Source organism: Anolis carolinensis, chromosome 3 (genome assembly GCF_035594765.1).
Source record: "Anolis carolinensis isolate JA03-04 chromosome 3, rAnoCar3.1.pri, whole genome shotgun sequence".
Taxonomy (NCBI): Eukaryota; Metazoa; Chordata; class Lepidosauria; order Squamata; family Dactyloidae; genus Anolis; species Anolis carolinensis.
Genome location: NC_085843.1, coordinates 138,101,641 through 138,129,542, shown reverse-complemented (window position 1 = coordinate 138,129,542; position 27,902 = coordinate 138,101,641). Strand labels below are relative to the sequence as shown.

Sequence of the window (27,902 nt, the reverse complement as noted above, 5' to 3'; positions counted from 1 at the left end):
ATTCCTTGGTTTGATTTGGTTTGTTTGTTTTCATTGCGGCTATATATAAAGTTTATTGATATATATATATATATATATATATATATATATATATATATAGAGAGAGAGAGAGAGAGAGAGAGAGAGAGAGAGAGAGAGAGAGAGAGAGAGAGAGAGAGAGAAAGAGAATGAATAAGAAAAAGTGTTATTATTGTGCCTAAATGTAATGGGAAAATGAAGGGTGGATAAATAAGATCTCTGTATGTATTCCATCAGTTTCTGGAGTGTTTCAAGAATGGCCACTTAAATTTCACAGGTAGATTCAGATTATTTCTAGCCAGGAGATGGCTTCTTTATTCACTATTCTTTATGTCTGAGAAAAAATTAGGAGTAGCAGCAACAGTGGGCCTGCCATTGGGAGGTTCTGGTACTTGTGAATCAATGGCACCATCAACCTGAGCAGTATGAACATTTAGTCTGGGCAGTGAACTTGCAAATTCCCTCAGAAAGGATACAACCGTATCTGATTTATTCCAGGTTTTACCAATAATTTCTCCCAGGGCTTAGATACCTCCAATTTTGTGATCAAGCTTATGTATCTATGGCCATGACCTATTCAGTTCTCAGAAAATTGTATCATATGTTTAATTATCCCATGAAATCATATTTGTCTGATTAGCGTCTTGAACACTGTCATGTATTTGCATGCTGTGTAGCAGTGAGTCTTGCCCATATATTAGACCATTCAAGATTCCATTTAAAGCTTCTAGCTTTTCTTTTGTGGTGTCAAAATCCTACAGCACAAGAGAATCTCAAGCTCTTTGTTTGGCCAACAATACTGGCATTGCACAACAGATTCAAACCTGCTGTCTCCTTGTGGCACCTTCTGAGATGGATTTGTTTGTATTAATTTGTCATAGCTAATATGAAGATTGGGGTGACAGGGGCATCTGCTACATAAGCAATGGGAGCAAAGACGAAAAATGGATCTTGAGACGTCATGTAATATATTTCCAGATGCTTCATTGTGCCTGAAGGCTGAATCTGAAACCTACTTCTGTATAGACTCTACACTTTAAAAGTAATGTTTTCTAAAACATGTAATCAAATAAAGATATAAAAGTACATTTGCATATTTCTAGTTGCTTTGAATACTTCAATTTTCTCCTTGTTGTCATTGGAAGAGTTAAGACATTCTGTGGAATCTTTAAGACAGGGGTAAGCAACAATTTGTGGGACAATCTGAAGATGCACATTCTTTGTGGAACAGTTAGGGCTTTTGTTTCTGTTTCATAAGTACTTTGCTTTTATTATGAAATACAACACTCTTTATCTTTATGGTGAAGGAGATCTCACTGTGTGCTATTCTTTTAAGGAACCCAGAAGCTTCTGGAAAACATAGTGTCCAATACTTTGACACACATAGGAATGAACTATCACTAGAAAAGGAGCTATTACTATGATATTTCCAGTTGAGTATATGAGGGCAACAACAATTAATTGTACCAGACAGCCTGGTTTTATTGTGACACCCAGCATTTACCTGCTGTATTTACTAGCATTAATCATCAGGACCATGTGCTGGCTTTAGCCTATAAAGCCCTAAATCAGTGGTTCTCAACTTGGGGTCCCCAGATGTTTTTGGCCTTCAACTCCCAGAAATCCTAACAGCTGGTAAACTGGCTGGGATTTCTGGGAGTTGTAGGTCAAAAATATCTGGGGACCCTAGGTTGAGAACCACTGCCCTAAACAGTTTCGGCCCAGCTTACCTGTCCGAACGGCTCTCCCTTTATGAACCTGTTAGGGGATTAAGATTGACTGGGGAGGTCCTGCTCTCAGTCCTGCCACCTTTGCAGGTGTGATTGGTGAGGACGAGAGACAGGGCCTTCTCAGTCGTGGCCCCTCGGCTGTGGAATTCTCTCCCCAGCAAGATTAGATCGGCCCCCTCTCTCCTGACGTTCAGAAAACAGATTAAAATTTGGCTGTGCAAGTAAGGCATTCAATGAATGATTGCAGTGGAGAAAGCAGCTATAGGGAATCATGGGATAGATGCAATGTTTTAAATATCTTAATGTTAAATGTTTTATAAGTCTGCTGAGTTATATAATTTTTGATTAGCTTATATATTGTTATATGTATTGATTTTAGACTTGTAATGTTTTCTTTTATATGATTGTGAGGCACTGAACCTTTGTCATTTGCCATGTTGTTAAACCACTTTGAGTCCCCCTAGGGGTAAAAAAAAGCGGTATATAAATAAATAAATGGTGCTCAGAAGCAAGGGACACTTAAACAGGGCCAGTGGGGCGGGGTATCGGAGATTGTTTTTATTATATACTCAGCCCTCTGTATTGAGACTATGCATCCATAAATTCCATCATTCATGGCTTGAAAATATTCCAAAAAGCAAACTATTTTACTACATCATTGTATATAATGGGATTTGCACATCCATGAATTTCTATATCCACAGGATGGTGGTGATCCTAGAACCAAACCACAGCAGTATCAAGTGCCCACTGCATTATATAATGTAAGATGACGCTTTCTCTGTGCCTTTAATCAGACAAATTTCAATGCTTGATTTTTTTAATCCTCAGGCTACATAAACTGATTCTATGATTTATAGCTTAGTGCGGAATTGAATAGTTCAACAGGAACTACAAAGTGAAACACCCAAGCCATTCCTGGCACTAGTCTCAATGCAGTGACTCAGAATTGTGCCACAAAGCATTGATTTTATTCTATTAACAGGTCGGAGCATGATCAGTATAAAACAATATTTGGAAATGATAACACTCAGGATATTTATCTGTAAAAGGTGAAAGATTTATACGATCTGAAGAGAAACCAGAGTACACAACTACACAAATGATTCCATACTAACTACAATGGCAATATTGTATGAAATTTTGGAGTCTGTACTTGGTCCAGACAAATTCTCCAGTTCAGAATTCTAGTTGTTCTTTCCTAAAAGAACCACTCCAGATTTCAAAGGATGTTACCATGGCCATTAAAATTGGATCATAGTACTATAGTTTTGTAGTGTGAAGCAGCACATGGGTGCTTGTCATGACAATGCCCTAAACTACTATGAAGAAGTAACATTCCTGTGTGAGATAACTGCATTACCAGTCCAAATCCTTCTGACCAACCTATATGAAAGATTGCAAGTGCAATCTGGACCCCAAGCCCATGAAAAAGGAAACACTACAGAAGTAGTAATTTTTAAAAAGAAACTGGCTTTATAGTTCAACTTTTTATCATGAAAGCTCAGAATTATTCCACTTCCCAATTCTTGGTACAATGTATTTATTTAAATTTTGTGCCAAAAACATTTTTTCTGTTTTGAACATAAACACAAATATAAACAAAACTTTTTGATTGGAAAAATGCAAAACTTAATTTTGCAATCATTTTGCTGATGGGGTGAAATTATACTCTTTCTGTCTTTCCAGCCTCAACCTGTCATTCTTGTTCTGAATTACAAAGAGTAACCTGTGAGTTTATTTAAGGAGCAACTTTGTCATGTTGCCATTTGCCTTAGTCAGAGGCAAATATCCGCATTAGCTATAAACTGACATGAAATACTGGGACTCTTTTACAGTGTTCCATAACTGGAAGCCCTGCTAGCTTCAGCATTGGTTGTGCTGAAGCAATGCTTTTGAAGATGAGACTGCCTGCGATTGTCAAGGCTACATTCCTAAAATTATGTTCAAGCTTGTACAGTAGCAGGACTACAGCCTCAGGCTCCCGTACTGATTTCTTTCCCAGAGCAAGCTCTTTAAGAATAATTCTGCAAGAGTTGTATTCCCACTGTGGTTAGCCCACGTTCTCTTTTCTTCTGGCAACTGGATCAACACAGTGACTATTGCCTCTGAGCAAGTAGGAAGAGCAAATAAGCATGAATCAATCAGCTTTCATGCCTGCTTCTGATGGCAGTAAAACACACTGTAGGTAGAATCTTGCATTAGTAGTAACCAAGAGCAAACTGAAATATATCTTAAAATAAAACTAGATTTTTGTTCCCTCCAAGGGGTCAATTGCAAGTAGGACCTACAAATTTGCAAACGTGCTGAAATGAGAGTCAGTTACTAAATGGGAAGATTTATTCATACTGCAAAACTGATCCCTAAGATTTCAATCTTGAGCAATAAATAGGCACTTCAAGAAAAGTGTGCATTTACAATGGCAGTATGAAAGCTAGGCATCATTTAAAAGTGTGGTTTTACTACAATGGGTGGGAGATGGCAAATACTTAGAACCCAGTGCCAACATGGATTATAACAAATCCAGTGAGTATTTTGTTTCTCAATTATTCAGAGAAAATTTAATCCTGATTAAGTATCCTTGGACAGGAATTCATGGGTAGTTGATGACTGAAACTAACATTTATTTGAAATGCTTCTGTTAATTTAATCTGCGAATATGGCTTAATTATGATCGAATCCCCAATGTAAGAGTAATGAATTATATCAGGATTAAAATTCCAGCCTTGCATCACTCATTCCACCCCGTTCGTCAGTTTGAGACTTCTATTATAATTATGTCACATTTTTTACAAAAACAACTTAACTCTGTACTTAGTCCATCACCCATATGCTCTTGTAACATTTATTTAAAATATAAAATGCAAAAAGCAACCAGTGATGAAACTAAAATTTGAACTATATCCAAATCTCAAGGCAAGAAAGTGCTTTATATATTAAAAATACATACAGGAGAACTACAGTACACTGTAAACATTTTACACTGGTTTCCTGGTCGAATTACAATTTTCAAGTCCCTTTAAACTTATGCACAAACACTTTGTTTCAAAACAACTTTCAACCAATCTATTATTCCAATTCTGACTGCTTTATACATTCTGTTAAAGCTCTGATGTAGTTTTGGAGTGGAGATATTGTGACTAAGAATGTTCTTTGTCTCCATTGAAAACAACAGGAGCCACCATATATTTCCTTGTCACACTGCTGTTGATAAAAAGACTTCACTACTGTTTATGTCATGATCTAGTGAAAATGTAAGTGTTGAGTTTTAACTATTTAGTAGATTCCAGCTGAAAATCAACAGAGTTTTCCAGTCTTTATTGCATCTGCCAATGAATCTCCCAAACGCATCTCAGAAATGATGCCGACTTTTATGTCCAGATGCTACAGTTAAGGGCAACGTCACCGAGGAGAGGGAGGACACTTCCCAGTAAAGACTGTGGGAAACGAAGAGTTGGTACAGAAGCACCATGGAGAGCAACTGGCAGAGGATAACACCTATGGTAATAATCTAAAAGAAACAATAAGAAAACATGATTGGAAAAGGAATGGGGAGAGAGGAGGAAAACATAGAACAAAATATTGACTGCACAATCCTGGAAACATAGAATTAAAGAGCTGGAAAAGTACACGAGGGCCATTCAGTCTAAACTCTGGCCTCATAGCATGTACTGAAACAAGAATGCAAGATCTCTTAATAAAGAGCTTTAGTACTTCGTGTTGTCAGCTGGTGGGCAAGTTGTGGCTCATGATGAGTTATACTAGTGAAAACTGATAGTAGTTGATACCTGGAGAATCTGATTTTAACTTTGCAAACATCATTTTCCTCCAACTACTTCAAATTACAAAGAAATGCTGTGCATTAGCTTAAATTTCCACACCTGGTGATTAAGAGGTATCTATGCAAATATTTTAAATTTGTAGATTGTAACCTGGGAGTGGAGACTGATCTTTGTAAGGTGCTCTGGAGCCTCTTTTTGGTTGAAAAGGGATGTGGGAGTGTTTAGACTGATATTATACATGTATAGACATCGTTCTAGGACTGATTCTCCATATTGAGAAGTGCTGTTGTTTTTACTTACCTTCTCTCGTTGATAGTCTCTAAACATTAGAGATATAGCTACAAGACCTGGATGACACAAGAACCACAGAATACAGCCCTGAAAGAGGAAAAAAACACATACCGTAGTTGATGGTCTATTTCCATTTGTCAATGTGGTAGGTTAATCTGACAATAACTATTTATGCATTCACATTCTTACATGACATCTCAAAATGTGGTCTTCTATAATTTACTGGCGTGTTTCTTTCTAAATATCAGATATAATAAATGAAATTATAATATCAAATGTAACAGAACAGAATGTTACCTGGGTGATGCCTTTGAAACTAAACTAAAAACTAAAATGAGAAAGTACACTTAATCAATCCTCTATAGAACAACCCTAGGGATGTTGATTCAGCAGTAATCCTCACTATATTCAGTGTGGTTAACTCCCACAAATGTGTGTATCAGATTGCTTTAGGTTGCAATCCTATTCACGCTAACATGGAAGTAAGCTTCATGGAAGTCATGAGCAAACATGCCTACAAGCATAATTAAGCATATTTTCCCCTCAGACTACTTCTTGTGTGTTAAGTAGTTTTTTTAGAACAACAGATCTAAGGCACTATATCAACTTTCCATACAACACACATACCTTTGTGAAGGTAATATAGAATTCTCTTTTCAATGTACTTCTCTCAATCCGAATGATCTGGTAGAGTCCACAGCCCAGAGAAAGAGCTAGGCAAATTCTTAAGCCAATGAGAAGTCCCCCTGCTAAATTTTGGTGCGAGTGGTAACTGTGATGATTCGTATCTTCAAATTGCTCCCAAATTAATAGAATACTCTGCAGAAGTACAAAAGATGCATTTAGAATAGAGATGATGTCCTGATGATTTTTTCCCTAACATATTTGAAAATGTATGTTACTATATTATTAGCCTATGGGGTGGGGAAGATGTTCATGTATTCATCAATAAAACAAGTCTTAGCAAACTTTCTTTTTAAACTGAGTTGGTCAGGAATAGACAGACATTTTCTTCCTCTTTTTTGGAGTTTTGCAAACAGTTTAGTTTTTTTTATTTTAATCATAGGGCCTCAGCTGAGTGACAGGCTCCTCGCTTGGGTAAAGGGAGGATGACAAACCAACAGCTCTATATGCACTTTTTTGCAGATAAAGAGGAAATCAGAGAAGGTAACCTTCGAAACAATGACAAATACATTATCGGTTGGACTTTGTTTCTTCAAACCAAACATATACTCTTTCAATAAAATATAACTTTTATGGCCCCTTCTAAACTGCCATATAATCCAGATTATCAAAGCAGATAATCCACATTATCCACTTTGAACTGGATTATCTGAGTCTACACTGCCATATAATTCAGTTCGCAGCAGATAATCTGGATTTTATATGGCAGTGTAGAAGGGGCTTAAGGCGTGTTCCTTTTTTCTTGCTGAATGTCCATCATTTTATGGAACAAAGACAAACAATGAATGCCTTCATCAAGACTCCTATAGCCATAGGAATCTGGCAGAAAACTCCCTTATAGCAGGGTTGTTTTGCAACATCTTAAATCGTTATCCATGGCAGCATTGTTTAATTTTTTGCTCACCACTTCCAAATATCTCCCCTTACCCTTCTCCCATCCTTCACAAATTTATTTGTATATCACCTTTCTCCCAGAGTGGGACCCAAGCTTGCTTTGAGAATTTTTAAATTCATAATAAAATGTTAAAGCAATAAAAGTACATAAAGCAGTATAAAGTATTTTAAAACAAATATAAGCATTAAGAGACTAAAATATCCTTATAAAAACTCCTGCTTACATGCTAAAAATTCATCCTCACCTGCTGGTGAAAGGAAAGCAAAGAGAGGGCCAGCTTAACTTCTTGTGAAAGGGGACTCCAGAGGGAGGGAGCAGACAGTCTTGTGTCCTAAGTGAGCATGTGATAGTGACACGACAGGAAAAAAGCCTTCCACACGAGGATCTTAAAAGCTCTGGCAGGTTTGTACCAGGAGATATGGTCTTTCAGATAATCTGGACCCAAGTCTCATAGGACTCTGAATATCATGGCCAGCACTTTGAATTGTGCCAGAAACAAACTGGCAGCCAGTGAAGCTGTTTTAGCAAGGGAGTTATATGTTCTTTATAACTGGTCCCAGTCAGCATTCTGGCTGCAGCATTTCGAACTCACTGAGATTTCTGAACACATTCCAAAGGCAGCCCCAGGTTGAGTGTGTTATAGTACTCCAAATGGGATATAATCATGTTACAAAGAGCAGTAAACTTAACTGTGAAATTCTACCCATGAATTTTGGAAACAATTCTATTTTCCGTACAAGTCAAGCTATGGATATTACACCTTTATTAAAATTTGGAAGGTTTGCAGGGGAACAGATAAAACTGCAATGGTTATCAATGAGCACAAACACGGATTTCTTTATATCTGAATACACAACACCATCCAGCAACAGACCTGAGTCACAACAACAATTACGGCAATGGCAGTGGATGTTGGAGTCGAATCCCATTGGAGAGGTTTACTCTGAGATTTCTTCATTCTTCCAATTGTCCATCCCATACACAAACTCAGCAGTAGATATAGCATTTGCATTTGAGAGATTATGTCACACACTGATGGAAAGGAAAATAAAATTAACATAGGTATACATAACAATACTAATGACAACTACTGCAAATAATGACCTTGCACAGAGCTTTTGATTCAGCAAATGAGTCTATGTCATTGTGGCAAATCCTCCAATATAACCAGTTGGAGGATCTAGCCAAGGTAAGTAGGAATGTAATTCAACACTCTGGTTATATTTAAAGTATTTGCCTGGTACTTGGATACTAATCTTACTGCACATATACAGTAGAGTCTCACTTATCCAAGCTAAATGGGCCGGCAGAAGCTTGGATAAGCAAATATCTTGGATAATAAGGAGGGATTAAAGAAAAGCCTATTAAACATCAAATTAGGTTATGATTTTACAAATTAAGCACCAGAACATCATGTGATACAACAAATTTGACAGAAAAAGTAGTTCAATACGCAGTAATGTTATGTTGTAATTACTGTATTTATGAATTTAGCACCAAAATATCATGACATATTGATGTTGATGTTTTTATCGGGTTAATTGTGTCATGGCTTTGCGATTGTTTTTTTTTAATTGTTGTATTGGGCATGGCCCCATGTGAGCCGCCCCGAGTCCCTTCGGGGAGATGGGGCGGGGTATAAAAATAAAGTTATTATTATTATTATTATTATTATTGAAAACATTGACTACAAAAATGGCTTGGATAATCCAGAGGCTTGGAAAAGCGAGGCTTGGATAAGTGAAACTCTACTGTAACATCTTCCTCACAGAGCTGTAGGCCAGAGGTTGCTGTACAGAGCATTCTTTCTAGAGGAGTATCATTTTCAAAGGTGTAATACAGCATGAAAGTGCTGTACACCCTTTAGATCCAGAGAACAATATGTGATGCTTACTTTGGAATGACAGATCTCAGTTATAGACTTCCATTTTTTAGTTTGGAAGGAACAGTGAGTATGAAATCAACAAGAAACTGTCCATAGAGAAATTTAGTACTGTAGGTGGAGTGTGCGCATGACAAAATACTGTCAAACGATGTCCTACTTAGTTGATTAAATGCAGCACACCAGTCCAGGTATGTCCTGGAAACATCACTGCATCTATCAAGAGAAGTGAGCACAATTGGTCTGGCTGCTGAAATCATAGACTGTTTGGAAAAATAGCCATTGTTTCTTTTTATATTTTTTAAAAAATTATATTAACATCAGACTGAATGAAAAGACAAGCAGAAATATGGAAATAGCAAAAGTATTTTCGAAATGAGGAAAATAACAGTGGAGCTAAATAAGTGTCATTATTCCATATCTCCATCTTTGTCTTCTCTCTCTTGAGAGAGTAACATTCCTGGACTACTCTTCAAATAGTTTTCCAGCATATAGTGACCGACAATGGGATTTCCTGAGGCTGAGAGTGTATGACTTGCCCAGTGTGTTTTCATTTCTGAGTGGGAATTTGAACCCTGTTCTCCAGTCATAGTCCACTGGTGAAACCATGATGCCATGCTGGGTCTGGATTATCTAGTATTGTTATTCAGGTTTGCAGAAAACACCTTTTTAAAAAGATCACACATGTAAGGTAATTCTGCCTCCAGCGTGGCACTACTTCCTTCAGTCATGAGTGAAGACCTAGAAAATTCTAGAGAGAACACATCTCTAGGAATCTCTAGGTCTTCTGATATGATTGTATAGTCAGTTTCCAGACAAAGTTGATCATAGACATACTAGAAGACCTAGAAATTCCTAAAGATGTATTCTTTCGATGAAAAAAAAATCAATTTCCTTATTTGCATTTTTTCACTTTCATGGGGGTCCTGTGCTCCTAACCCCAACAAAAGTGGAGGGCTAACTGCAGGTCTGTCAAGCCTTGACATATTCTAACCTCATCTTAATGGGAAGATTCATTTTATCAAGTGAGATGTAATTTTTTATAATTTTATGCTGCAATCCTTTGCCTTCCTATCTGTATAAAAGCCCTCTCATGGGGCTTACCTCCAAGTAGACATGCCTAGAATTACACTGTTAGCTCTCTCTGGAGTAAGCATTTTCAACAACAATGAGGAAAAAAGCTCAAAACTCACAGAGCAGTGTCAGTCAAGCCTGGGTTTTCAACAAATTCAGCATGTCACGAAGTGCCCTGTGAAGAAACTTACTTTATCTGAGTTTCCATACATGTATCAGTCCAAAAGTGAGATATACTTACGTTCTGCAAGACTTCCCATAAAAGGTGCTCCGACTCCATTTTTTGCATAACTGATAAAAACAAACAAAAACCACTGGTGAATAAACCTTTATTTTAAATTGCTCATGAAAAATGTTCTTTATTAAATCTTGGCCCTGTCCATGCAAAATAATTATAGCCCAAGTGATTTGTGGTTATGAAAAGAGACAAGCATTCCTGTAAGAACTTTGAGAATATATTGTTCCAAAAAACATGCTGGGAGTCCTGTACCACATGCTAAAACAAAGGAAACACTGACAAATCTTTCTATTCTGGTACAAACACGAAACTTCATTAGGCATAAGTTTAATTTTTGCAAGAAATATATCCATCCATCCATCCATCTATCTATCTATCTATGCTTACAAGGATTGTAGCAAAATGAGCAAACACACTGAGGAGATTCCCTATTTGGTTTCATTCAATAATAATCATAAAAAGAACTGTAAACGATAAAAGTACTGACAAACTATTTTCTGAATATCACTCCTACAACTTCAGGATACAATTTTCCAGTGGGATTCCAGTTGCTCTTGTTCATTCTGTGAATTTGAGACAGCAGAACAGCCAAGATCTTATAGACAAACAGGACCCTGAACTCAGAGCAGCCAAGTTCAGGATGTTTGTCAGGCAGTGGCTCATGTGCCTTTCCCAAAGTCACTGGGAGAGGCAGAGCAACCACTGCCTCCCTTGCAAACTGCTTCCCAAACTTTGCTGCTCCAAGTTTGGGATGCGGTTTGCCAGATGAGAACTGATCTGTGTCATCCAAAGTCACTGAGAGAGTGAAATAAGCTGTTGTTTCCCTTCAAAATTTGCAGATCAGGCAAAATCTGTAACAAAATGGTTTCCCAGTGTGTTTTACCTTGTGCCATGGTAATCACTGGATGTTATTTCCTACTGAAAATCTATCTTTTTTTGCTGCTTTAACTGTTACATCCTACCTGAATCTTGCTCCACGTGATAAAATATATGCTATCGAAGTCCTGCATCAGACTAGTGTGCCCTGAATAAACTTGGAGAGCACATGCACATAAGATCTCTGGCTTCTACGTTGCTGTAGAAAATACCAGGACAACATCATAGAACATGTAGAAAACATGTTTGGTACAATAAGGACCGCTCTTATATCACAGGCAGTTTGCCTCTGTATAATTAACTCTTTGTAATGTATTATGGGATCAGTGATTCAAAGCCTGCTCTTCCAGGCACATGAGCAGAACATGGAAGAGTCCAAGATTTGCAATGAAAAGATTTCAGGTCTAATACCTAACATCCAAGTTACTTAGTTATTAGAGGTATGAAAGACTGTTAAGACCAAAGCAATCAGTTGAAACAAATAGACGAAACTTGATGGTATCACAGTCACTGATTCCCAATTTTGGGAGAAGGTAAATTATTATTATATGATTATAACTACTATTATTATGTTCTTTTACTACAATTTCATATTTACCTTGAAAAATGCAGGTAGTTTGCAAAAGCGGAAGCAGCTTGCAACAGAAGAACAGTGGATAGTACTTTTAACACGGTGTGCATGGGTCCTCCTTTCTTAATCGTCTGCCACAAGGATTGTGCATATATGCAAGCACCAACAAAATACGCCAGGACAAGCAGGAAGAAGAATTCATGTAGGCCTAGGAAGAGAAGCAGGATGTCACTTCACATTCCTTCACTGACACATTTAATAGCTTGCTTTTCAAGCAAAATAGAAACAGCTTCCAAAACAGCTGCCAAAGTAAATAAAAGCAACAAAATAAAACTGACAAATAAAGCAAAACAAAATGATGGTTTTAAAGGATCCCAGAAACAGCTACAACATGAATTAGTGAAATCCAAACACCGATATCTAAAGCATCTGAGAAAGTAAAGAAGATTTCAATCAGTACTGACAGGGCAACAAATTTAGTGTCAGATGAAGTTCTCTAAAGAGAGAGTTTCAAAGACCCATAAGCTGAAGAATTGAACATTGGGAATTGGCATTTTTTAAAGGTAATTTGGGAAACTGCTTTGAACATGGAAATTCCCTGCTCCTCCTGCCCACCTGTCCAGTCCATTCCTGGCTGCTTATATATGGATAAGAGTAGAGCCAATATATATCTCCAAGGACCTCTATCCACATATTTGAGCTGCTTATATAAAAAAGCACTCATTATCATTGAACAACCAGGATTAACAGCAGCACTCTGTAAGACTGTGGTTCCCAACACTGGGTCCTCCTGTTTGGCACTTCAACTCCCAAAAGCCCCAAATTGGCCAAATGTCAAGAATTCTGGGAACTGAAGTCCAAAACACCTGGAGGACCAAAAATTGGGAATCGCTGCTCTAAGCTTTTTTGCATAGCAGTTTGAAATGGCTTATGGTGTGACCAGAACAAATTATTCTACCAAAGGAGTTCCCTCTTCTTTTAATGTATAGGGATGCTTGTTGTAAAGGTCTTTCCTTTATACACTCTACGCTCATGTTTCTCTATTTGCTAGAAGTCTTAGAACTGATGACAGTGTTTGAAGTAATTCTAGCTGTGTGTTTTCGGCAAAGCCTTTGGTTCACAGGTAAGCTATATAGTTGATATACCACAATAAACTGTTTTCCATGTTATGTGAAAGAGGTTCCACTTTTTTCCAATGCGTGAGCATTTATTTGATTTTTAAAAATTGTACTATGAAAAAAATCAGCAACAAACACCTGTGGTGTGTCTCTCCGGCCGCTAGATGTCACTGCTGCAATACTTAAAAAGCATAGTGAGTTCTTTATATAGGATACATAAAGATTTCAGAATTGAAGAAGTTACAGTCATGGAAATACACTTTAACCAGCATTGTGTCATATCAAGGTGAATGAAAGGACCTTGGATCCTGCCTTTCTCAATACAGGTATGTTACCTCCATTTTTTTATATATTGCCTAGCATTTGTTAATTTAAGAAGCTTTGTTCAGCAGTTGTTACTTTAGTTATTTATCTCTATATCTACTTCAAATACCTAATTCATTTCATGTAATGGCAAGACCTTTCTTATCAAGTTGTGTTAGCAATCAGACCAGAGTGGAACATTATGGAACAATGTTCACTATCCTGTTATACAGCAAAGCAATAATATTACATATGATTCAAGTAGGCAAAATAGTGCCCTCCAGAGGTTTGAGTCAGAAGTTCCTTAACTTTCACCATGTACTATGCTAACTTGGTAGTCGGAGGCATCAGAAAGATGCCTGGTTGCCTTCCCTTGGGGTAAATCACTATAAATAAAATTAATCCAAATCCACTGCTGAACATATAATTAATGATATAGGAATATGTAACTGTATCTACTATTGTAAAATAAATGGAGGGGAGGGGTTAAATATAAAATAAACAGGGGGAGGGCTCTCAGCTTCAGTTATTAACCCACATACCATATTTGTCATGAGTCAGAAACATATGGAAGGCACAATCAAATATATTGCACACCTCAATTTTCAAAATCCTGAAAGCAGAAAAAAAAAATTGCTGCCAAATGTAATGTGTAGCAGCAAACAGTGCATTCTTTGTTATTTGGCTGAAAAAGCTTTGCATTACAGTTGCTGCCTGCTTAGAATTCCTTCTTTAAAAACAAAAGTGTTAGAGCACCAAAGCTTCCAGCAATGAAAAGGAAAAATTTGGGGTGCACCTGTGCTGTAGAATGAATGTACTTCAATTGCCTTGGTTCAATGCTATGGAGTTATGGGGGCTGTAGTTAGACAAAGCCTTGAGCCTTCTCTGCCAAAGAATGCTGACGCCTAAACCAAACTACAAATCGCAGGACTACATAGCATTGAGCCATGGAAAATAAATGAGGTGATGCCCCTCAAATAGGAGCTCCTGAAGAAATTTCCACTTTTGCTTTGGCTCAGCATTTAGATATTGTAATATGCAAATCCAATGCACACACTAACTTTGGCAAGGTAACTTAGCCAAAAAAGGTGAACATTAGATTTGAGAAAATATGGTAAGTGAATCAAAGGGGCAATGTGGTGTAGTGGTTTGAGTGATTCACAACTGTAGGGACTTGGCCATGAAAACCCACCGGATGATCTCAGGAATTACACTCTCTAAGCCTCAGAGGAAGGCAAAGGCAACCCCTCTCTGAACAAATTCTGCCAAGAAAACCCCATGACAGATTCACCTTTGGGGTGCCATGAGTCAGAAACACATGGAAGGCACAAAATAACAAACAGATCAAACTGAGACTCAAAAGGCAACAATATAATAGTGATCTTTTACTTTTTCAGTCAGTAGGACTCCCTCCTCAGCCTACACAGAACTGGTTATCAAAATCAGTGCATGCAATGTTGAGTTTCTTTTCCTCCTCAAAAACACATCTTAAAAGATGAAATATTGTATAGCTTTGTTAGACATGGCCCTCCTCCAATGTCAAGAAAAATTTCTTACCTGATTCCCCTGCACTAAAATGATCCAATGGATTCCCTTCTGTGTCAGGATTTAGCAGAACCATTTCAAACTGAATATCATTGGATTCAGAATTCTCATAATTCTCTGCACAGGTAAACTTGTCGACATAAAACACATACCATGTGTCTGGATATGGAACCTGAGACACTGTCAAATTCTGTTCAGTGTAGTTCATGTTCACTTCAAAATGAAAGATCAAAACCAATACAGTTAGACAGCTATTCATGACAGGTAAGCAGAAGATACTAGCAAGTCAGGACCTATCTGGCTCGTGTTTTTAAACTGTTGTGACCATAGTGCAAACGTTAGAACCCTCCGTCCTTGAGGGTGAATCTAACTTCCCTTGGGTCCTAATCTATCCTTTGGCCTTCTTGGGGTAGCTATATACCTTTCCCTACTACACTGTTGTTTAGTAGCTTCTCAGAAAAGTTATAACACTCTCCTAAGGCTTAGTCATTGGTAGTAACAGCTTTAAGCCAAAATATATTGGTATTTTTGGTCTTATTTCTTTGCTCATGATCCTGCTCCATTCTGCAATGTGGTCTTTTCAAACTTCTCTGACGTTGAATTCAGCTCTCAGATTGGGGTCCCATTAGTTTAATGTTGGGGGTCACAAAAATTTGGCAACGTTAAAAGGTTTCTGAATGTCACCCATTTACACATTTGCTGAACGCCACCGATTTACCTCTCTTAGCAACAACATGCACTGTATGTAGTAAACTCTACAAAAAATGCTTCAGCTGTACTCCTCAAAAACAAAAATTGGCCTGTTTAGCAAACCTTGTAAATGCTGATTTATGTTAAGTAAATGTTTGATTTTTATACCCAATTTTATATATCTATACGCCTGGAATCATGTAAAAAATTCTCCAGCAGAAAGGAGTAACAAGTGGGAATACTTCAAGAAGCCCTGGTCTAGAAAATCTGGCTCATGGAATGTGGTTTAAAAATCACTGAAGAGGGACACTTGAGTGCAATCATTCATATAATCGCTAATATATGATCCAAAAGGAAAGCTGCTACTATTGACTAATTCAGTGATGCCCTTATGCATATTAATACTATTCTTTCCTTCTGAAACATAATTTGCATACTGTTACTCAGATCAAAACACAAATTACAAGTGATCGTTATTAGTACTTCTTTGAAAATAATTCTAAGATGATCTTCAGTGTCTTTGCACATCAAACATTTGTACTCCACAGAAGTGGTATTAAACTTTAGAGCTTGAATGCCTGGCTTCATTTTCAAGAAGCTACTAATTGGAAGCAGGAAAGTGGGGCGGGGGAGAAGGAGACAGATAGGGAACACTAGAGCTTTTTGCTATAAGAGACTTTCTCACTACCCGACAACATTGTATGCTGCTTCTCCAATAGCATAATTATGAAGCCAAATATGAATGTTCATGATATTAAAAATGATCAGCTAATTGCACAATTAGGCAATGAAAAGAAATTGCTTTTTAAATCAGCTCCAGGGAAACCAGTTCAGGTCTCAATTTGTTTGAAGAGAGAAAACTGAGAGTAAATGAGAAGGAATAAGAGTCAGTCTCCCATATCAATAGATTCTGCATCCATAGATTCAACCATCTACCATTCGATTAAAATACTCTACTAAAGGAGCCATAAAACCAAACCTTGATATTGCTATTTTAAATAAGGACACCATTTTGTTATACTACTGTATATAATGGGATCTTAACATTCATGGATTTTGATATGTGGAAAGGGAGTTGGCTACAAAGGGCTCAATGCACTGACATTTTAGGGGGGAAGGATACTAATACCCTGTTTCCCCTAAAATAAGACATCCCCAGAAAATAAGACCTAGTAGAGGTTTGGATGAATTGCTATATATAAGGCCTCTCCCAAAAGTAAGACCTAGCAAAGTTTTTGTTTGGAAGCATGCCTGCCAAACAGAACACCAGAGCAAGCAGGATCGGTAAATGTACGTACCATAGAAATGGAAATAACGGTAGTAACAAGAAATTCTTTATAGCATTCACAGTTTGACTGGTTATGCTGGTTTGTGATGACAACTACTGTACAGTATATAATATATATTCATTTTTTTGTTCAACAATAAACGTGAATTCTTCTTCATGGAAAAATAAGACATCCCCTGAAGATAAGACCTAGTGCATCTTTGGGAGCAAAAATTAATATAAGACTGTCTTATTTTCGGGGAAACACGGTATATACCTTGTACACCATGTCTATGCCAAAGTTCTGAGAGATAAACCAGATAAGCATATTTAAAATGGTATAATTATTAGTTATTTGCTTATCTACTTCTTTCTTTCCTGAAAAGTGACTCATTCAAAGTGCTGGTTTTGGTCTATTAAGCCCTAAATGGTTCTGGTCCAACTTACCTGTCAGAACGCATCTCCCTCTATGAGCCTAGAAGAGCTTTGAGATCGGCTCTCGGTCCCAACTTGGCCTTTTACGCAGGTGTTTCGTGAATAGGGAACTACAGAATGAGACTTTAACAACTTGAAAAATGGACTACAGATTTTGGAAAATGATTATGGATAAGTATGGGATAATGACCCTGCAGATTATATGGTTTTTAATCTGTTTTATTGATGTGTGTTTTAATTGTTTATATGTTTATAGACTGTCTTATACTTTGATGGATGTGTTTTTCTGTGTCTGTGTGGCATTAAATTTTTGCTGAATTTTGTAAGCCAACTTGAGTCCCCCTCCAGGGTGAGAAAGGCGGGGTGGAAATAAAGTAAATAAAAATAATAAATAACAATACCATGAAGCTAACAAAAATACTAATGAAAGATAAAATCAGTTTAAAGCCAACATTAAAAAAGAAAGCAAAAACTCTCATTTATGGCTTTTTCTAATTCTGGATAATTTGTTAATGTGTAATGAAGAATCTGTATCAAAGTAGGATTTCAAACCTGAAAGATGCTTCAATGGGAAAGTGTGACGGGGAGGGTTTTAAACCTAGTTGGTAAAGCTGTGGAAGTGGAAATGGAGGAAGGGGTTGAAACCTAGACATTGCTTCTTTGATGAGAAGGTGAAGGGGAAGTTTCTTCCGTGTCTTCCGTTTATTTGGAAGCACAAACCAGAAATCCCCCCTCCCCACACAAAACTCAGCTCGACACGAAAGTATGGAACTGAAATTTCATGTGTGCGTGATTTTTCTCTTTCTCCTCTTCCTTCCCTCCCTGGCATCCACAATGCCTCGCATTCGCTCACAGGAGTCATGGCCGGGCAGCCACACATCCAGACCTCAGCATCAGGGCGTGTGTGTGTGTGTGAGACTGTGCCGGTACTCGGCTGCAGGCAGGCACTCAAAGGCGAGTGTGCGCTTTCCAGGCCTGCCTGTGCCCCACCACACACACACACTTTCTTTCCAGGGAGAGTTTGTGTGTGGTGTGGGGCGTGCAGGCAGGTCTGGAAAACTTATGTGCGCCTATCAGTGCCTGCCTACAGCTGAGTGCCTGCACAGGGACACACCCCACCCCACGCACACACCCCGCTACCCACCATACTCTCGGAGTTGAAAGGAGTGAGGGACAGTGGTTCCTTCCTGCTTGTTTGCTGAGGTTTGGATGTGGGGCTGCCTGGCCATGACACCCGTGAGTTAATGCAAGGCATCGCGGGCGTGAGGGAGGGAGGGAGGAGGAAGAGAAGAAGCGCAGTGCCTGCCAGGCAACCAAACGCCTCAGGAAGGGAAGCCAGTGGGTGGGAAGCCCCTCCCCATAATGGGCCAATTTTCATGCCCCCAAAACAAAATAATTGAAAACAACCCTCCCAATTTCGGGAGGCTTTCCGAAAACAGATCGGGCCCTGCAACAAAAGTCAGTCCAAAACGGGACAAGCTTTTACCCAAATGCACACTATTAGCTACCAACTCATGAACAATCAATTCCGCAAAAGTGATACTTGCAAATATGGAGGGCCAACTGTAATGGTAGAATTTAGATACTAAGGCAGACCTGGCTTCTAAGATAAATTAACTTACAACACAATTTCTGTATCTGTATACCCAAAGTAAGTCCCAGAGGGACTGAAGATAATTAGGTGTTGGACTGAAGCCTTTAGGACAGTGGTTCCCAACATTGGTCCTCCAGGTGTTTTGGACTTTAACCCTCAGAAATCCCAGCCAGCTTACTAGCTGTTAGGAACTATGGGAGTTGAAGTCCAAAACACCTGGAGGCCAAAAGGGTTGGGAACCACAGCTGGGTGGTTCATACTGGGAAGGCTTTCCTACATTCCTAATTTGCATCTCATATCTCACAAATAATACTCAAGACTCTTCAGTGATTTTCAAAGGTTGGAAATGGCTGCAGATGGAAAGGAGAGGATAGAAGGCCATCTATCATGAATTTCAGTAAGTTAATTCATCTCAGGCTCCAAGACGCTGTGTTGTTTTTAGGTTTTAAGCCTTCAAGTTGTCTCTATAAATTAAGGACATATCCCCATCTTCCATCTTGTTATACTCACGTATCAGCTGGGCTTTGGAGAGCCGTTCTTGACAGCTGTAATCCTGGGAGTTTTCTTGCAACTTTTGCCATTCCTGAGCTTGAAAAAGATGAAGCTTGGCTTCTTTTTCAACAGCGGTTGCTACGTTGTTGATTCTGATGTACAGAAGAGCACAATCACCTTGATATTTAAAACAAAACCAAATTATGTTATAAGTATTACAAAAACAGAAAGACAAGTATCATGTAGACAACTTCACTGGCACAAATGCTTCTTAATATGGACTGCTGACAAAATTTCACTATCTTACCAAAATCATTAGTCCCAAATGGAAATGCAAGTTGTCTCTAGTGTTAAACATCTGCTCCTTGCTTAATGGTTCAGTATACAACCATGATGTGAAAGCTCTATTTTTCAATTCCTACTTAGAACAATATTCCAGGTAGGTGTTGCCATCTGATCTGGGGTTGAGAATGGGGGCCAGATTCATGGAAGTATGAATGGTCAAAAATCTGAACTCGATGGAAGATGCACATTTAAGACAGCAGCAGCTTTTGTTGAAAACCATATCCTGTATTTTGATAATGTTACAAAAAGTCCCATGGCACCTGAAAGACTATTTCTACTGCATCACTTTCTACTTCACTTCATCATGCACATGTAATTATTGCCTACAGAAAGCCTACCAGCAGGTTGTAAATGCAATCTGAAATGCCCCATCATATTTCTAAGAACTACTCATAGAGAGGCATATTGTTCCTGACAGTGGAGTTGATAGCAAGCCATCCTACCTAATAATCATGGATGGCTCCACTCATCATAGCTCACCCCGCCCCCTTTAAAACCTTCTAAGCCACTGAATCTTATACTGTGACTCCCAATCCCATTAGCTTAATGTTGGAGTCATGAAAATTTGGCAAAGACAAAAAGTTTCCGAACACCATATAGTGGCTGTCTTAGACATTAGGTAAATCTGTCAGTGCACTCTGCAGAAGATGCTTTAGCTGCACTCCATAAAAAGGAAATCAGTCTGTTTAGCCAAGCTTGCAAATGTGGATTTATTATCAGAAAATATTTGATTTGTATAGCTATTTTATATATCTATGTACTCGGGGTCACATAAACATGTCTCAGGCAGAAAGGGGCCACAAGTGGACAAGTTTAAGAAGTCCTGATGAAAGCTGTCAGCCATCACAGCTCCCTTGGCAGTGGATCCATGGTGCAGGAAAATGTACCTGATGCTGGGCTTCCTGCCTTCAGTTTTTGCCCCTCTTTCTGCAAACCTTTAAAAAGGGATTGAGTAAAGCCACAGCTCCTAATCACATTTCCATGACAGTCAATGACCACAGTGGGCCTTCCTTTAAGCACACATGAAGAAGATCTGGTTGAGCGGTCCCTCTGCACCCACACTGCACAATTAAAGTAGTTTGGCACCACTTTAAATGACATGGAATCTTGGGATTCACAGAACCATAGTCGGGAGAGACCCCAAAGGCAATACCATACAGGAGCATTTTAATAGTTTGGGTGTTTTATGGGATGTTACTAATTTTAGTAATTCTACGTTTAATTTTATTTTAGTGGCTTTATCTTCTAAGTCAGGCATGGGCAACTTTAGGCTCTCCAGGTGGTTTGGACTCCAACTCTCAGAATTAGTAATAGCCTACAACAGTTAAGATTTGTGGGAGTTGAAGTCTAAACCACCTGGCTGGCCGAAGTTTGCTCATGCCTGTTCTAAGTGCTAAACTGCCAATTGTATTGTTTATGGTTGTTAGGAGAGGAAAATGGGGCATAAATATGAAAAGAAGAACAGAAAAAGTGGGATATAAATAAACATCATAGTTGGGTTGCTGTGAGTTTTCCAGGCTGTATGGCCATGTTCCAGAAGCATTCTCTCCTGACGTTTCGCCTGCATCTATGGCTGGCATCCTCAGAGGTGGTGAGGTCTGTTGAAAATTATGCAAGTTGGATTTATATACCTGTGGTTTCGGCCATGAAAGTCTTGACAACACATTAAACATCACCATAGTAATAATCTACTACTCATAACAACAAAAACAACAATGACATATGGCTTGGTCGTTTGGCAAAGTTTTTACATCTGCTCAGGTATCCCTAGTGCTTGCCTACACCACAGAAGAAAACTGATTTAGCCCCAGTCATTTAAGGTTATACTGTGTACACCAAAATGCAAATACCAGAGCAGTAGTTGCCAACCTTTGGCTCTCCAGGGACGGTGGACTTCATTTCCCAGAATCCCCGATGGTTGGTCAATACAGCGGGGGCTCCTGGGAGTTGAAGTTCTATGGCAATTAAAGCGACAGGAACTGCCTCTAAGGCGGATGCACCCCAAAGGAAACTGCCTGGACTGGAGGATGGATGGAGCCAGGCCTTGACTTACCGCGGAACTGAAAGTCCGCCGCCGCCAAGCCATTCCGGGCGGCGGCGCTGGAGAAGCCCCCTCGGACGGTCTTGGCTTGGGCGGCCGGGAGCCACAGGAGGGCGGCCCACACCAGCCACGAAGACGGACCCATGGCCCTGCCTCCGCCCCCGCCCCATCCCGACCACGTCTGCAGCATTGCCCGGGCCGAGGGGGAGGGGCGGGGCAAAGAAAGGGGCACGCCTGGCCAATGGGCGCCCTGCAAACCAGAGTGGGCGGGGACAATGCCTCTCGCTGCCCGTTTTCTCAACCCCTCGCTCAGATCAGAAACAGCGGACCAATCACGGGAGTCGGTGGGCGGGACTACCTTCATCAAACGGCCCTGGCAACGTGTCTGGAGAATCAAGGCCGTTTTGGGCATGCTTTTGACTGCCCTGGCTCAATGCTGTGGAACGCTGGGAGTTATTGTTCGGTGAGGTGGCAGCATTTCATAGAGGAAGCGGCTAGAGACATTCTAAAACTACAGCTCCCACAATTCCATCGCACTGAGCCATGGCAGGCCAAGGGCTGTGGAGCGGCATCAGAGGGAGAGAATGGGCCACCGTTTATATTCCACTACAGTGAGCGATTATAGTTAAAGTGGCATCAAACTGTATTGGTTTGGGTTGCTGTGAGTTTTCTGGGCTGCATGACCATGTTCCAGAAGCATTCTCTTCTGACGTTTCGCCCACATCTATGGCAGGCATCCTCAGAGGTTGTGAGGTATATTGGAAAGTAGACAAGGGAAGTTTATATATCTGTGGAAGGTCCAGGGTGGGGGAAAGAACTCTTGTCTGTTGGAGGCAAGTGTGAATGTTTCAACTGGTCACCTTGATTAGCATTGAATGACCTTGCAGCTTCAAGGCCTGGCTGCTTCCTGCCTGGGGGAATCCTTTGTTGGGAGGTGTTAGCTGGCCCCAATTGTTTCTTGTTTGGAATTCCCCTGTCTTCTGAGTGTTGTTCTTTATTTACTGCCCTGATTTTTGAGTTTTAAAATACTGGTAGCCAGATATTGTTCATTTTCATGGTCTCTTCCTTTCTGTTGAAATTGTGCACGTGGTTGTGGATTTCAGTGGCTTCTCTGTGTAGTCTTGACATGGTGGTTGTTAGAGTGGTCCAGCATTTGTGTTCTCCTAACAAAGGTTTCCTCAAGGAAGAAACAGCCAGGCTTTGAATCTGCAAGGCCATTCAATGCTAATCAAGGTGGCCAATTGCAATATTCACATTTGCCTCCAGCATTTGGTCCAGCATTTCTGTGTTCTCAAATTATATGCTGCTGAAAGGAAGGAAACAATGAAAAGGAACAAAATGTGGCTACTAATATACCAGTAAAACTCTAAAATCACGACAGTAAATAAAGAACAACACAAATAAAGGCCAGGAATGCGACAGGCCTTGAAGCTGCAAGGCTTTTCAATCCTAATCAAGGCGGTCAATTGCAACATTCACACTTGCCTCAGACAGACAAGAGTTCTTTCTCCCAATCTGGACCTTCCAGATATATAAACCGCACTTGCCTAGTTTCCAACAGATCATACAACCTCTGAGGATGCCTGCCATAGATGTGAGCGAAACGTCAGGAGAGAATGCTTCTGGAACATGGTCATAGAGCCCGGAAGACTCACAGCAACCCAGATCTGAAGCAGCCATAAAAAGACTCGCGGGGGGGGGGGGGGGGGGGGGCTAAGCGGATGAGGCGGAGTCAGCGGCGAGAACGGAAGTGACGTGTGAAGGTGGGCGGGCCCCCTCCAGCTGTCTGGAAGAATGTCTGCGGGGCAAAGTGGTGGCGGGAGTGCGCTCTTCGCCAAGCGGGTCCTGGTGACAGGCGGCGCCGGCTTCATGTAAGTTTCCCGAGGCCGAGGAGGAAGAAGAAGGCCCCCACAAGCCCTCCGCCTGTTCCTTTTAAAAATTTTTTTATTGAGTGTTACATACATAAATAGTTAAAAAGAAAAACCACCTTAGTGGATTGGGGGGGAAGGGAAGGGAAAGGTTTGCAGAAAGCAGAAATGGAAAGTAAAGGAGAAAGAAAAATGGGAAAAAAGGGGCGAGGTGGGGTGGAGAGTCTTTTCTTTCTTGACTTCCCTTCTTCTCTATAATGGTGTCTTATCAGATGATGTTTTCATCTATTGTTTTCCGTCTTTACTGTTTTTGTCTTCAATAGTTGACTTGTCTCAGTCTGTTAATGAGCGTTATATCAATACTTTAATTTTTTCGTTCTTCATCCAATCCTTTACCGGCGTCCAGTCTGTCATCGTCTTTGGTTTATTCTGTGTTCTTGATAGTAGAAAGATTAATTGGTCCATATTCATTATATCACATATTTTCTTTATCCAATCCTCTTTATTTGGTATTGCTTTTTGTTTCCATAGTCTGGCAAGCACTATTCTGACTGCAGTTGTTAAATATGTAAATATTTTATCTAAGTTCTTTCCCCATTGTATGTTAGACATCCCCAATAGGAAGTATTCTGGGACTGAAGGAATTTTTATTTTTAGAATCTTCTGATACTTGTCATGTACAGTAGAGTCTCACTTATCCAAGCTAAACGGGCCGGCAGAAGCTTGGATAAGCGAATATTTTGGGTAATAAGGAGGGATTAAGGAAAAGCCTATTAAACATCAAATTAGGTTATGATTTTACAAATTAAGCACCAAAACTTCATGTTATACAACAAATTTGACAGAAAAAGTAGTTCAATACGCAGTAATGTTATGTTGCAATTACTGTATTTATGAATTTAGCACCAAAATATCATGATATATTGAAAACATTGACTACAAAAATGGCTTGGATTATCCAGAGGCTTGGATAAGTGAGGCTTGGATAAGTGAGACTCTACTGTAATGAATATGGACCAATTAACCTTTCTACTATCAAGAACACAGAATAAACCAATCTCTCTCCAATAGGGTTTTATTTTTTCACAGGACCACCACATATGTAAATATTTTTATTTTTATTTATTTATTTATTTATTTCCAACATTTATATCCCGCCCTTCTCACCCGAAGGGACTCAGGGCGGCGTACAAAATTGGCAACAATTCGATGCCTATACATAATTAAAACAGCTATAAAAAACCAATGAAACAATTAAAACAATATAAAAAATATAAAAACATATGATTAAAATCCATTCCTCCAAAATCCTCGTGCTGTAGCCGTAAATCAGTCCGGGTCGTCATTATCGTTTAATCTTCAAAAGCCTGGGCACATAGCCATGTTTTCAGGGCTTTCCTAAAACTCAAAAGGGTTGGGGCTTGCCGTATTTCTCTGGGGAGGGTGTTCCACAGCCGGGGAGCCACCACTGAGAAGGCCCTGTCCCTCGTCCCCACCAGCCGTGCCTGTGAGGCAGGCGGGACCGAGAGCAGGGCCTCTCCAGATGACCTTAGGGATCTTCCTGGCTCATAGGAGGAGATACGTTCGGACAAGTAGATTGGGCCATCACTTTTCCCACACTTCCAGCATTTGATATTCTTGTCCTTTGCAAATTTTGTTATTTTCTTCCGTGTCATATGCCATTGGTAAAGCATCTTTAACCAATTTTCTTTTAGGTCATAGGCGTATGTATAATTTAACTTTTTTTTCCAAATCATTTCCCATTCGTCTAGTGTAATTGTTCTTTCTATATCCCTTGCCCATTTTATCATACATTGTTTAATTGATTCCTCTTCAGTTATTGATTCTTCCATCTTAATATAATTTTGTAAATACTTGCTATGGTCTTCTTTTGTTTAGGGAGCATTTCATCCCACAATGATATTTTATCTTCAAATCAATTTGCCCTATCTTTGTTATAATATTCTTTTAGTTGGTAATATTGGAGCAAAGTCATGTTTTCATATTTTTTTTTATTCCTCTAATGTTTTAATCCTTAATTCATTTCCTTCTCTCTTCAATATTTCCCTATACGTGGGCCATTTATTCCAACCAAGCTCTCTCCTTTGGTGTGTCTCCAGAGGGGAGACCCAGAGTGGGGTTTTACTATAAAGTCTTTGTTTATATCTATCCCATATTAATAATGCCGACCGGATAAAGTGGTTGCCGAATTTTTTCCCCCACTGTTTTCCTATTGTACCAGAGGTACGCGTGCCAGCCGGCCCTCAAATCATGACCTTCCAAGGTCAATATTTTCTTATTATTTAAATTTATCCAATCCCTTACCCAGTCTAATCCACAGGTGTCAAAATAAAGGGCTAAATTTGGTAGGCCAAGACCCCCGTTTTTTCTTTCATCTGTCATATTTGTAAAATTAATTCTTGGTTTTTTGTTGTTCCACACAAATTTAGATATGTCCTTATTCTAATCTTTGAATAGTTTCTGATTTCTAATAATTGGTAAGTTTTGGAAAAGGTACATCATTTTTGGTAGGATGTTGGATTTAATGATTGATATTCAGCCATCCCCCTGTTCCTTTTGTTGTCCTTTTGTACTTTGCGGCCACTGACAGGTTTAGGTCTCAAAGGCGCCTCTGTGTGTGCACGCGCCTTCACGTGCCTATGACTCGGAGCGACCCCACCCATATCATGGGATTTTCTTAGATAAGGAGTACCCAGACGTGGTTTTGCCAGCTCCTCCCTCAGGCCCCTTCCACACAGCTGAATAAAATCCCACATTTTCTGCTTTGAACTGGAATATATGGCAGTGTGGACTCAGGTAACCCAGTTCATAAGAGATATTGTGGGATTTTCTGTCTTGATATTCTGGGTTATTTGGCCGTGCGGAAGGGCCCTCAGAAATAGAGCCGGCAACATCAATGGTCTTCCATCCAAGCTTTCATGAGGGCTGGTCCTGCCTAGCTTTAAAGACCAAAGAGGACCTGGTGCCTTTAGGGCAGTAGTTCCCAACCTTTGGACCCCCAGGTGTTTTGAACGTCAAACTTCCAGAAGACCCAGTCAGTTTAACCAACTGTTGGGAACCACTGCTTTAGGGCATTAAAAAGTAACCCCAGAAACTAAGCATTCTTGACTGCCCATAAGTATGTTCATGGACACTTGTGACTGTGCTGTTTCATTGTAAAGTTGGTCAAGAAGAAGTTTTTGAACCCCATAACGGACACAGCATTTAATTATGAGATACAGGCAGTCTGTTAGTTACAAATAAGATAGGTTTTACAGGTTTGTTCTTCAGTTGAATTTGTATATAGGTCGGAACAGGTACATTTTTAAGTGTAACTCCAGCCATATAAAATAAATCCAGCATATCCCCCTCCATTTCCTTCATGGAACATTTACATCCTTGTTGTGCTAAATTGTGCCATAATTTCAGGGTGCCACAACAAATGGGGGCTGCAGTTTGTTGTGGCACCAGCACTCTTTGGCAGAGAGGGCTGTAGATCTTGCAAAACTACAGTTCCTATAATTCCATAGCATTCAGCCATGATAGTTAAAGTGCTGTCAAGCTGCATTGATTCTTCACCCTAAACTTTTCCCAAAACACTTGTGAATGATTTCTCCCCAGCCCATTGCAACATGTTGCTTTGTTTTGCCTGAATAGTCATAACACCTGCTCTTGCTGTAGGACTCTTCTGTGGTATGTTCTGCAAGTACTCGTTGTAGGGTGCATCTACACTGTAGAATGAATGTAGTTTGACATCACATTAACTGCTATGACTGAATGCTATGGGATCATGGGAGTTACAGTTTCACAGCGTCTTTAGCCTTCTCTTCCAAAGAGCACAGGTGCCTCCCCAAACTATAAATTCAGTATTCCAAAGCATAGGGCCATGGCAGTTAAAGGGCTATTAAACTACAGTGTAGCTGTACCCTTGGAAAAAGCAGTAATGGTGATGTGATCAAAACTTCGAAAAATGTGGGAACAGCAGAGTACTCATGTATGTGAACCTTGTTAGGTGATACTGCTGAAATCTTTGAAACTATTTGAAACAATATTAATGTGTTTGTCTTTCTTTTAATACCTGCAGTGCATCTCATGTGGTGGTTTCTCTTGTCGAAAAGTATCCAAACTATATGATCATCAATCTTGATAAGGTAAATTGATTT

General features: G+C 39.5%; 2 protein-coding genes across 2 annotated transcripts in view; one reads left to right on the top strand and one right to left on the bottom strand.

The window, feature by feature from the left end:
- Positions 1-3,274: 3,274 nt before the first annotated feature.
- On the bottom strand, positions 3,275-22,298 carry gpr180 (G protein-coupled receptor 180). Its single transcript, XM_003218664.4, has 9 exons — positions 21,884-22,298; positions 19,504-19,662; positions 15,020-15,220; positions 12,069-12,249; positions 10,598-10,647; positions 8,275-8,432; positions 6,449-6,640; positions 5,831-5,908; positions 3,275-5,259 (listed from the first exon to the last, which is right to left on the bottom strand). Exons 1-9 carry the CDS (start codon positions 22,281-22,283, stop codon positions 5,101-5,103), a joined length of 1,578 nt encoding a protein of 525 aa, XP_003218712.3. The 5' UTR covers positions 22,284-22,298; the 3' UTR covers positions 3,275-5,100.
- A 1,284-nt stretch (positions 22,299-23,582) lies between these two features.
- The window catches only part of tgds (TDP-glucose 4,6-dehydratase), a 30,874-nt gene continuing 26,554 nt past the window's right edge, over positions 23,583-27,902 (top strand). Inside the window, exons 1-2 of the mRNA XM_003218663.4 lie at positions 23,583-23,742; positions 27,824-27,890. Coding sequence (XP_003218711.1) covers positions 23,666-23,742; positions 27,824-27,890 — 144 coding nt within the window. The 5' untranslated portion in view covers positions 23,583-23,665. The remainder of the gene's footprint in view (positions 23,743-27,823; positions 27,891-27,902) is intronic.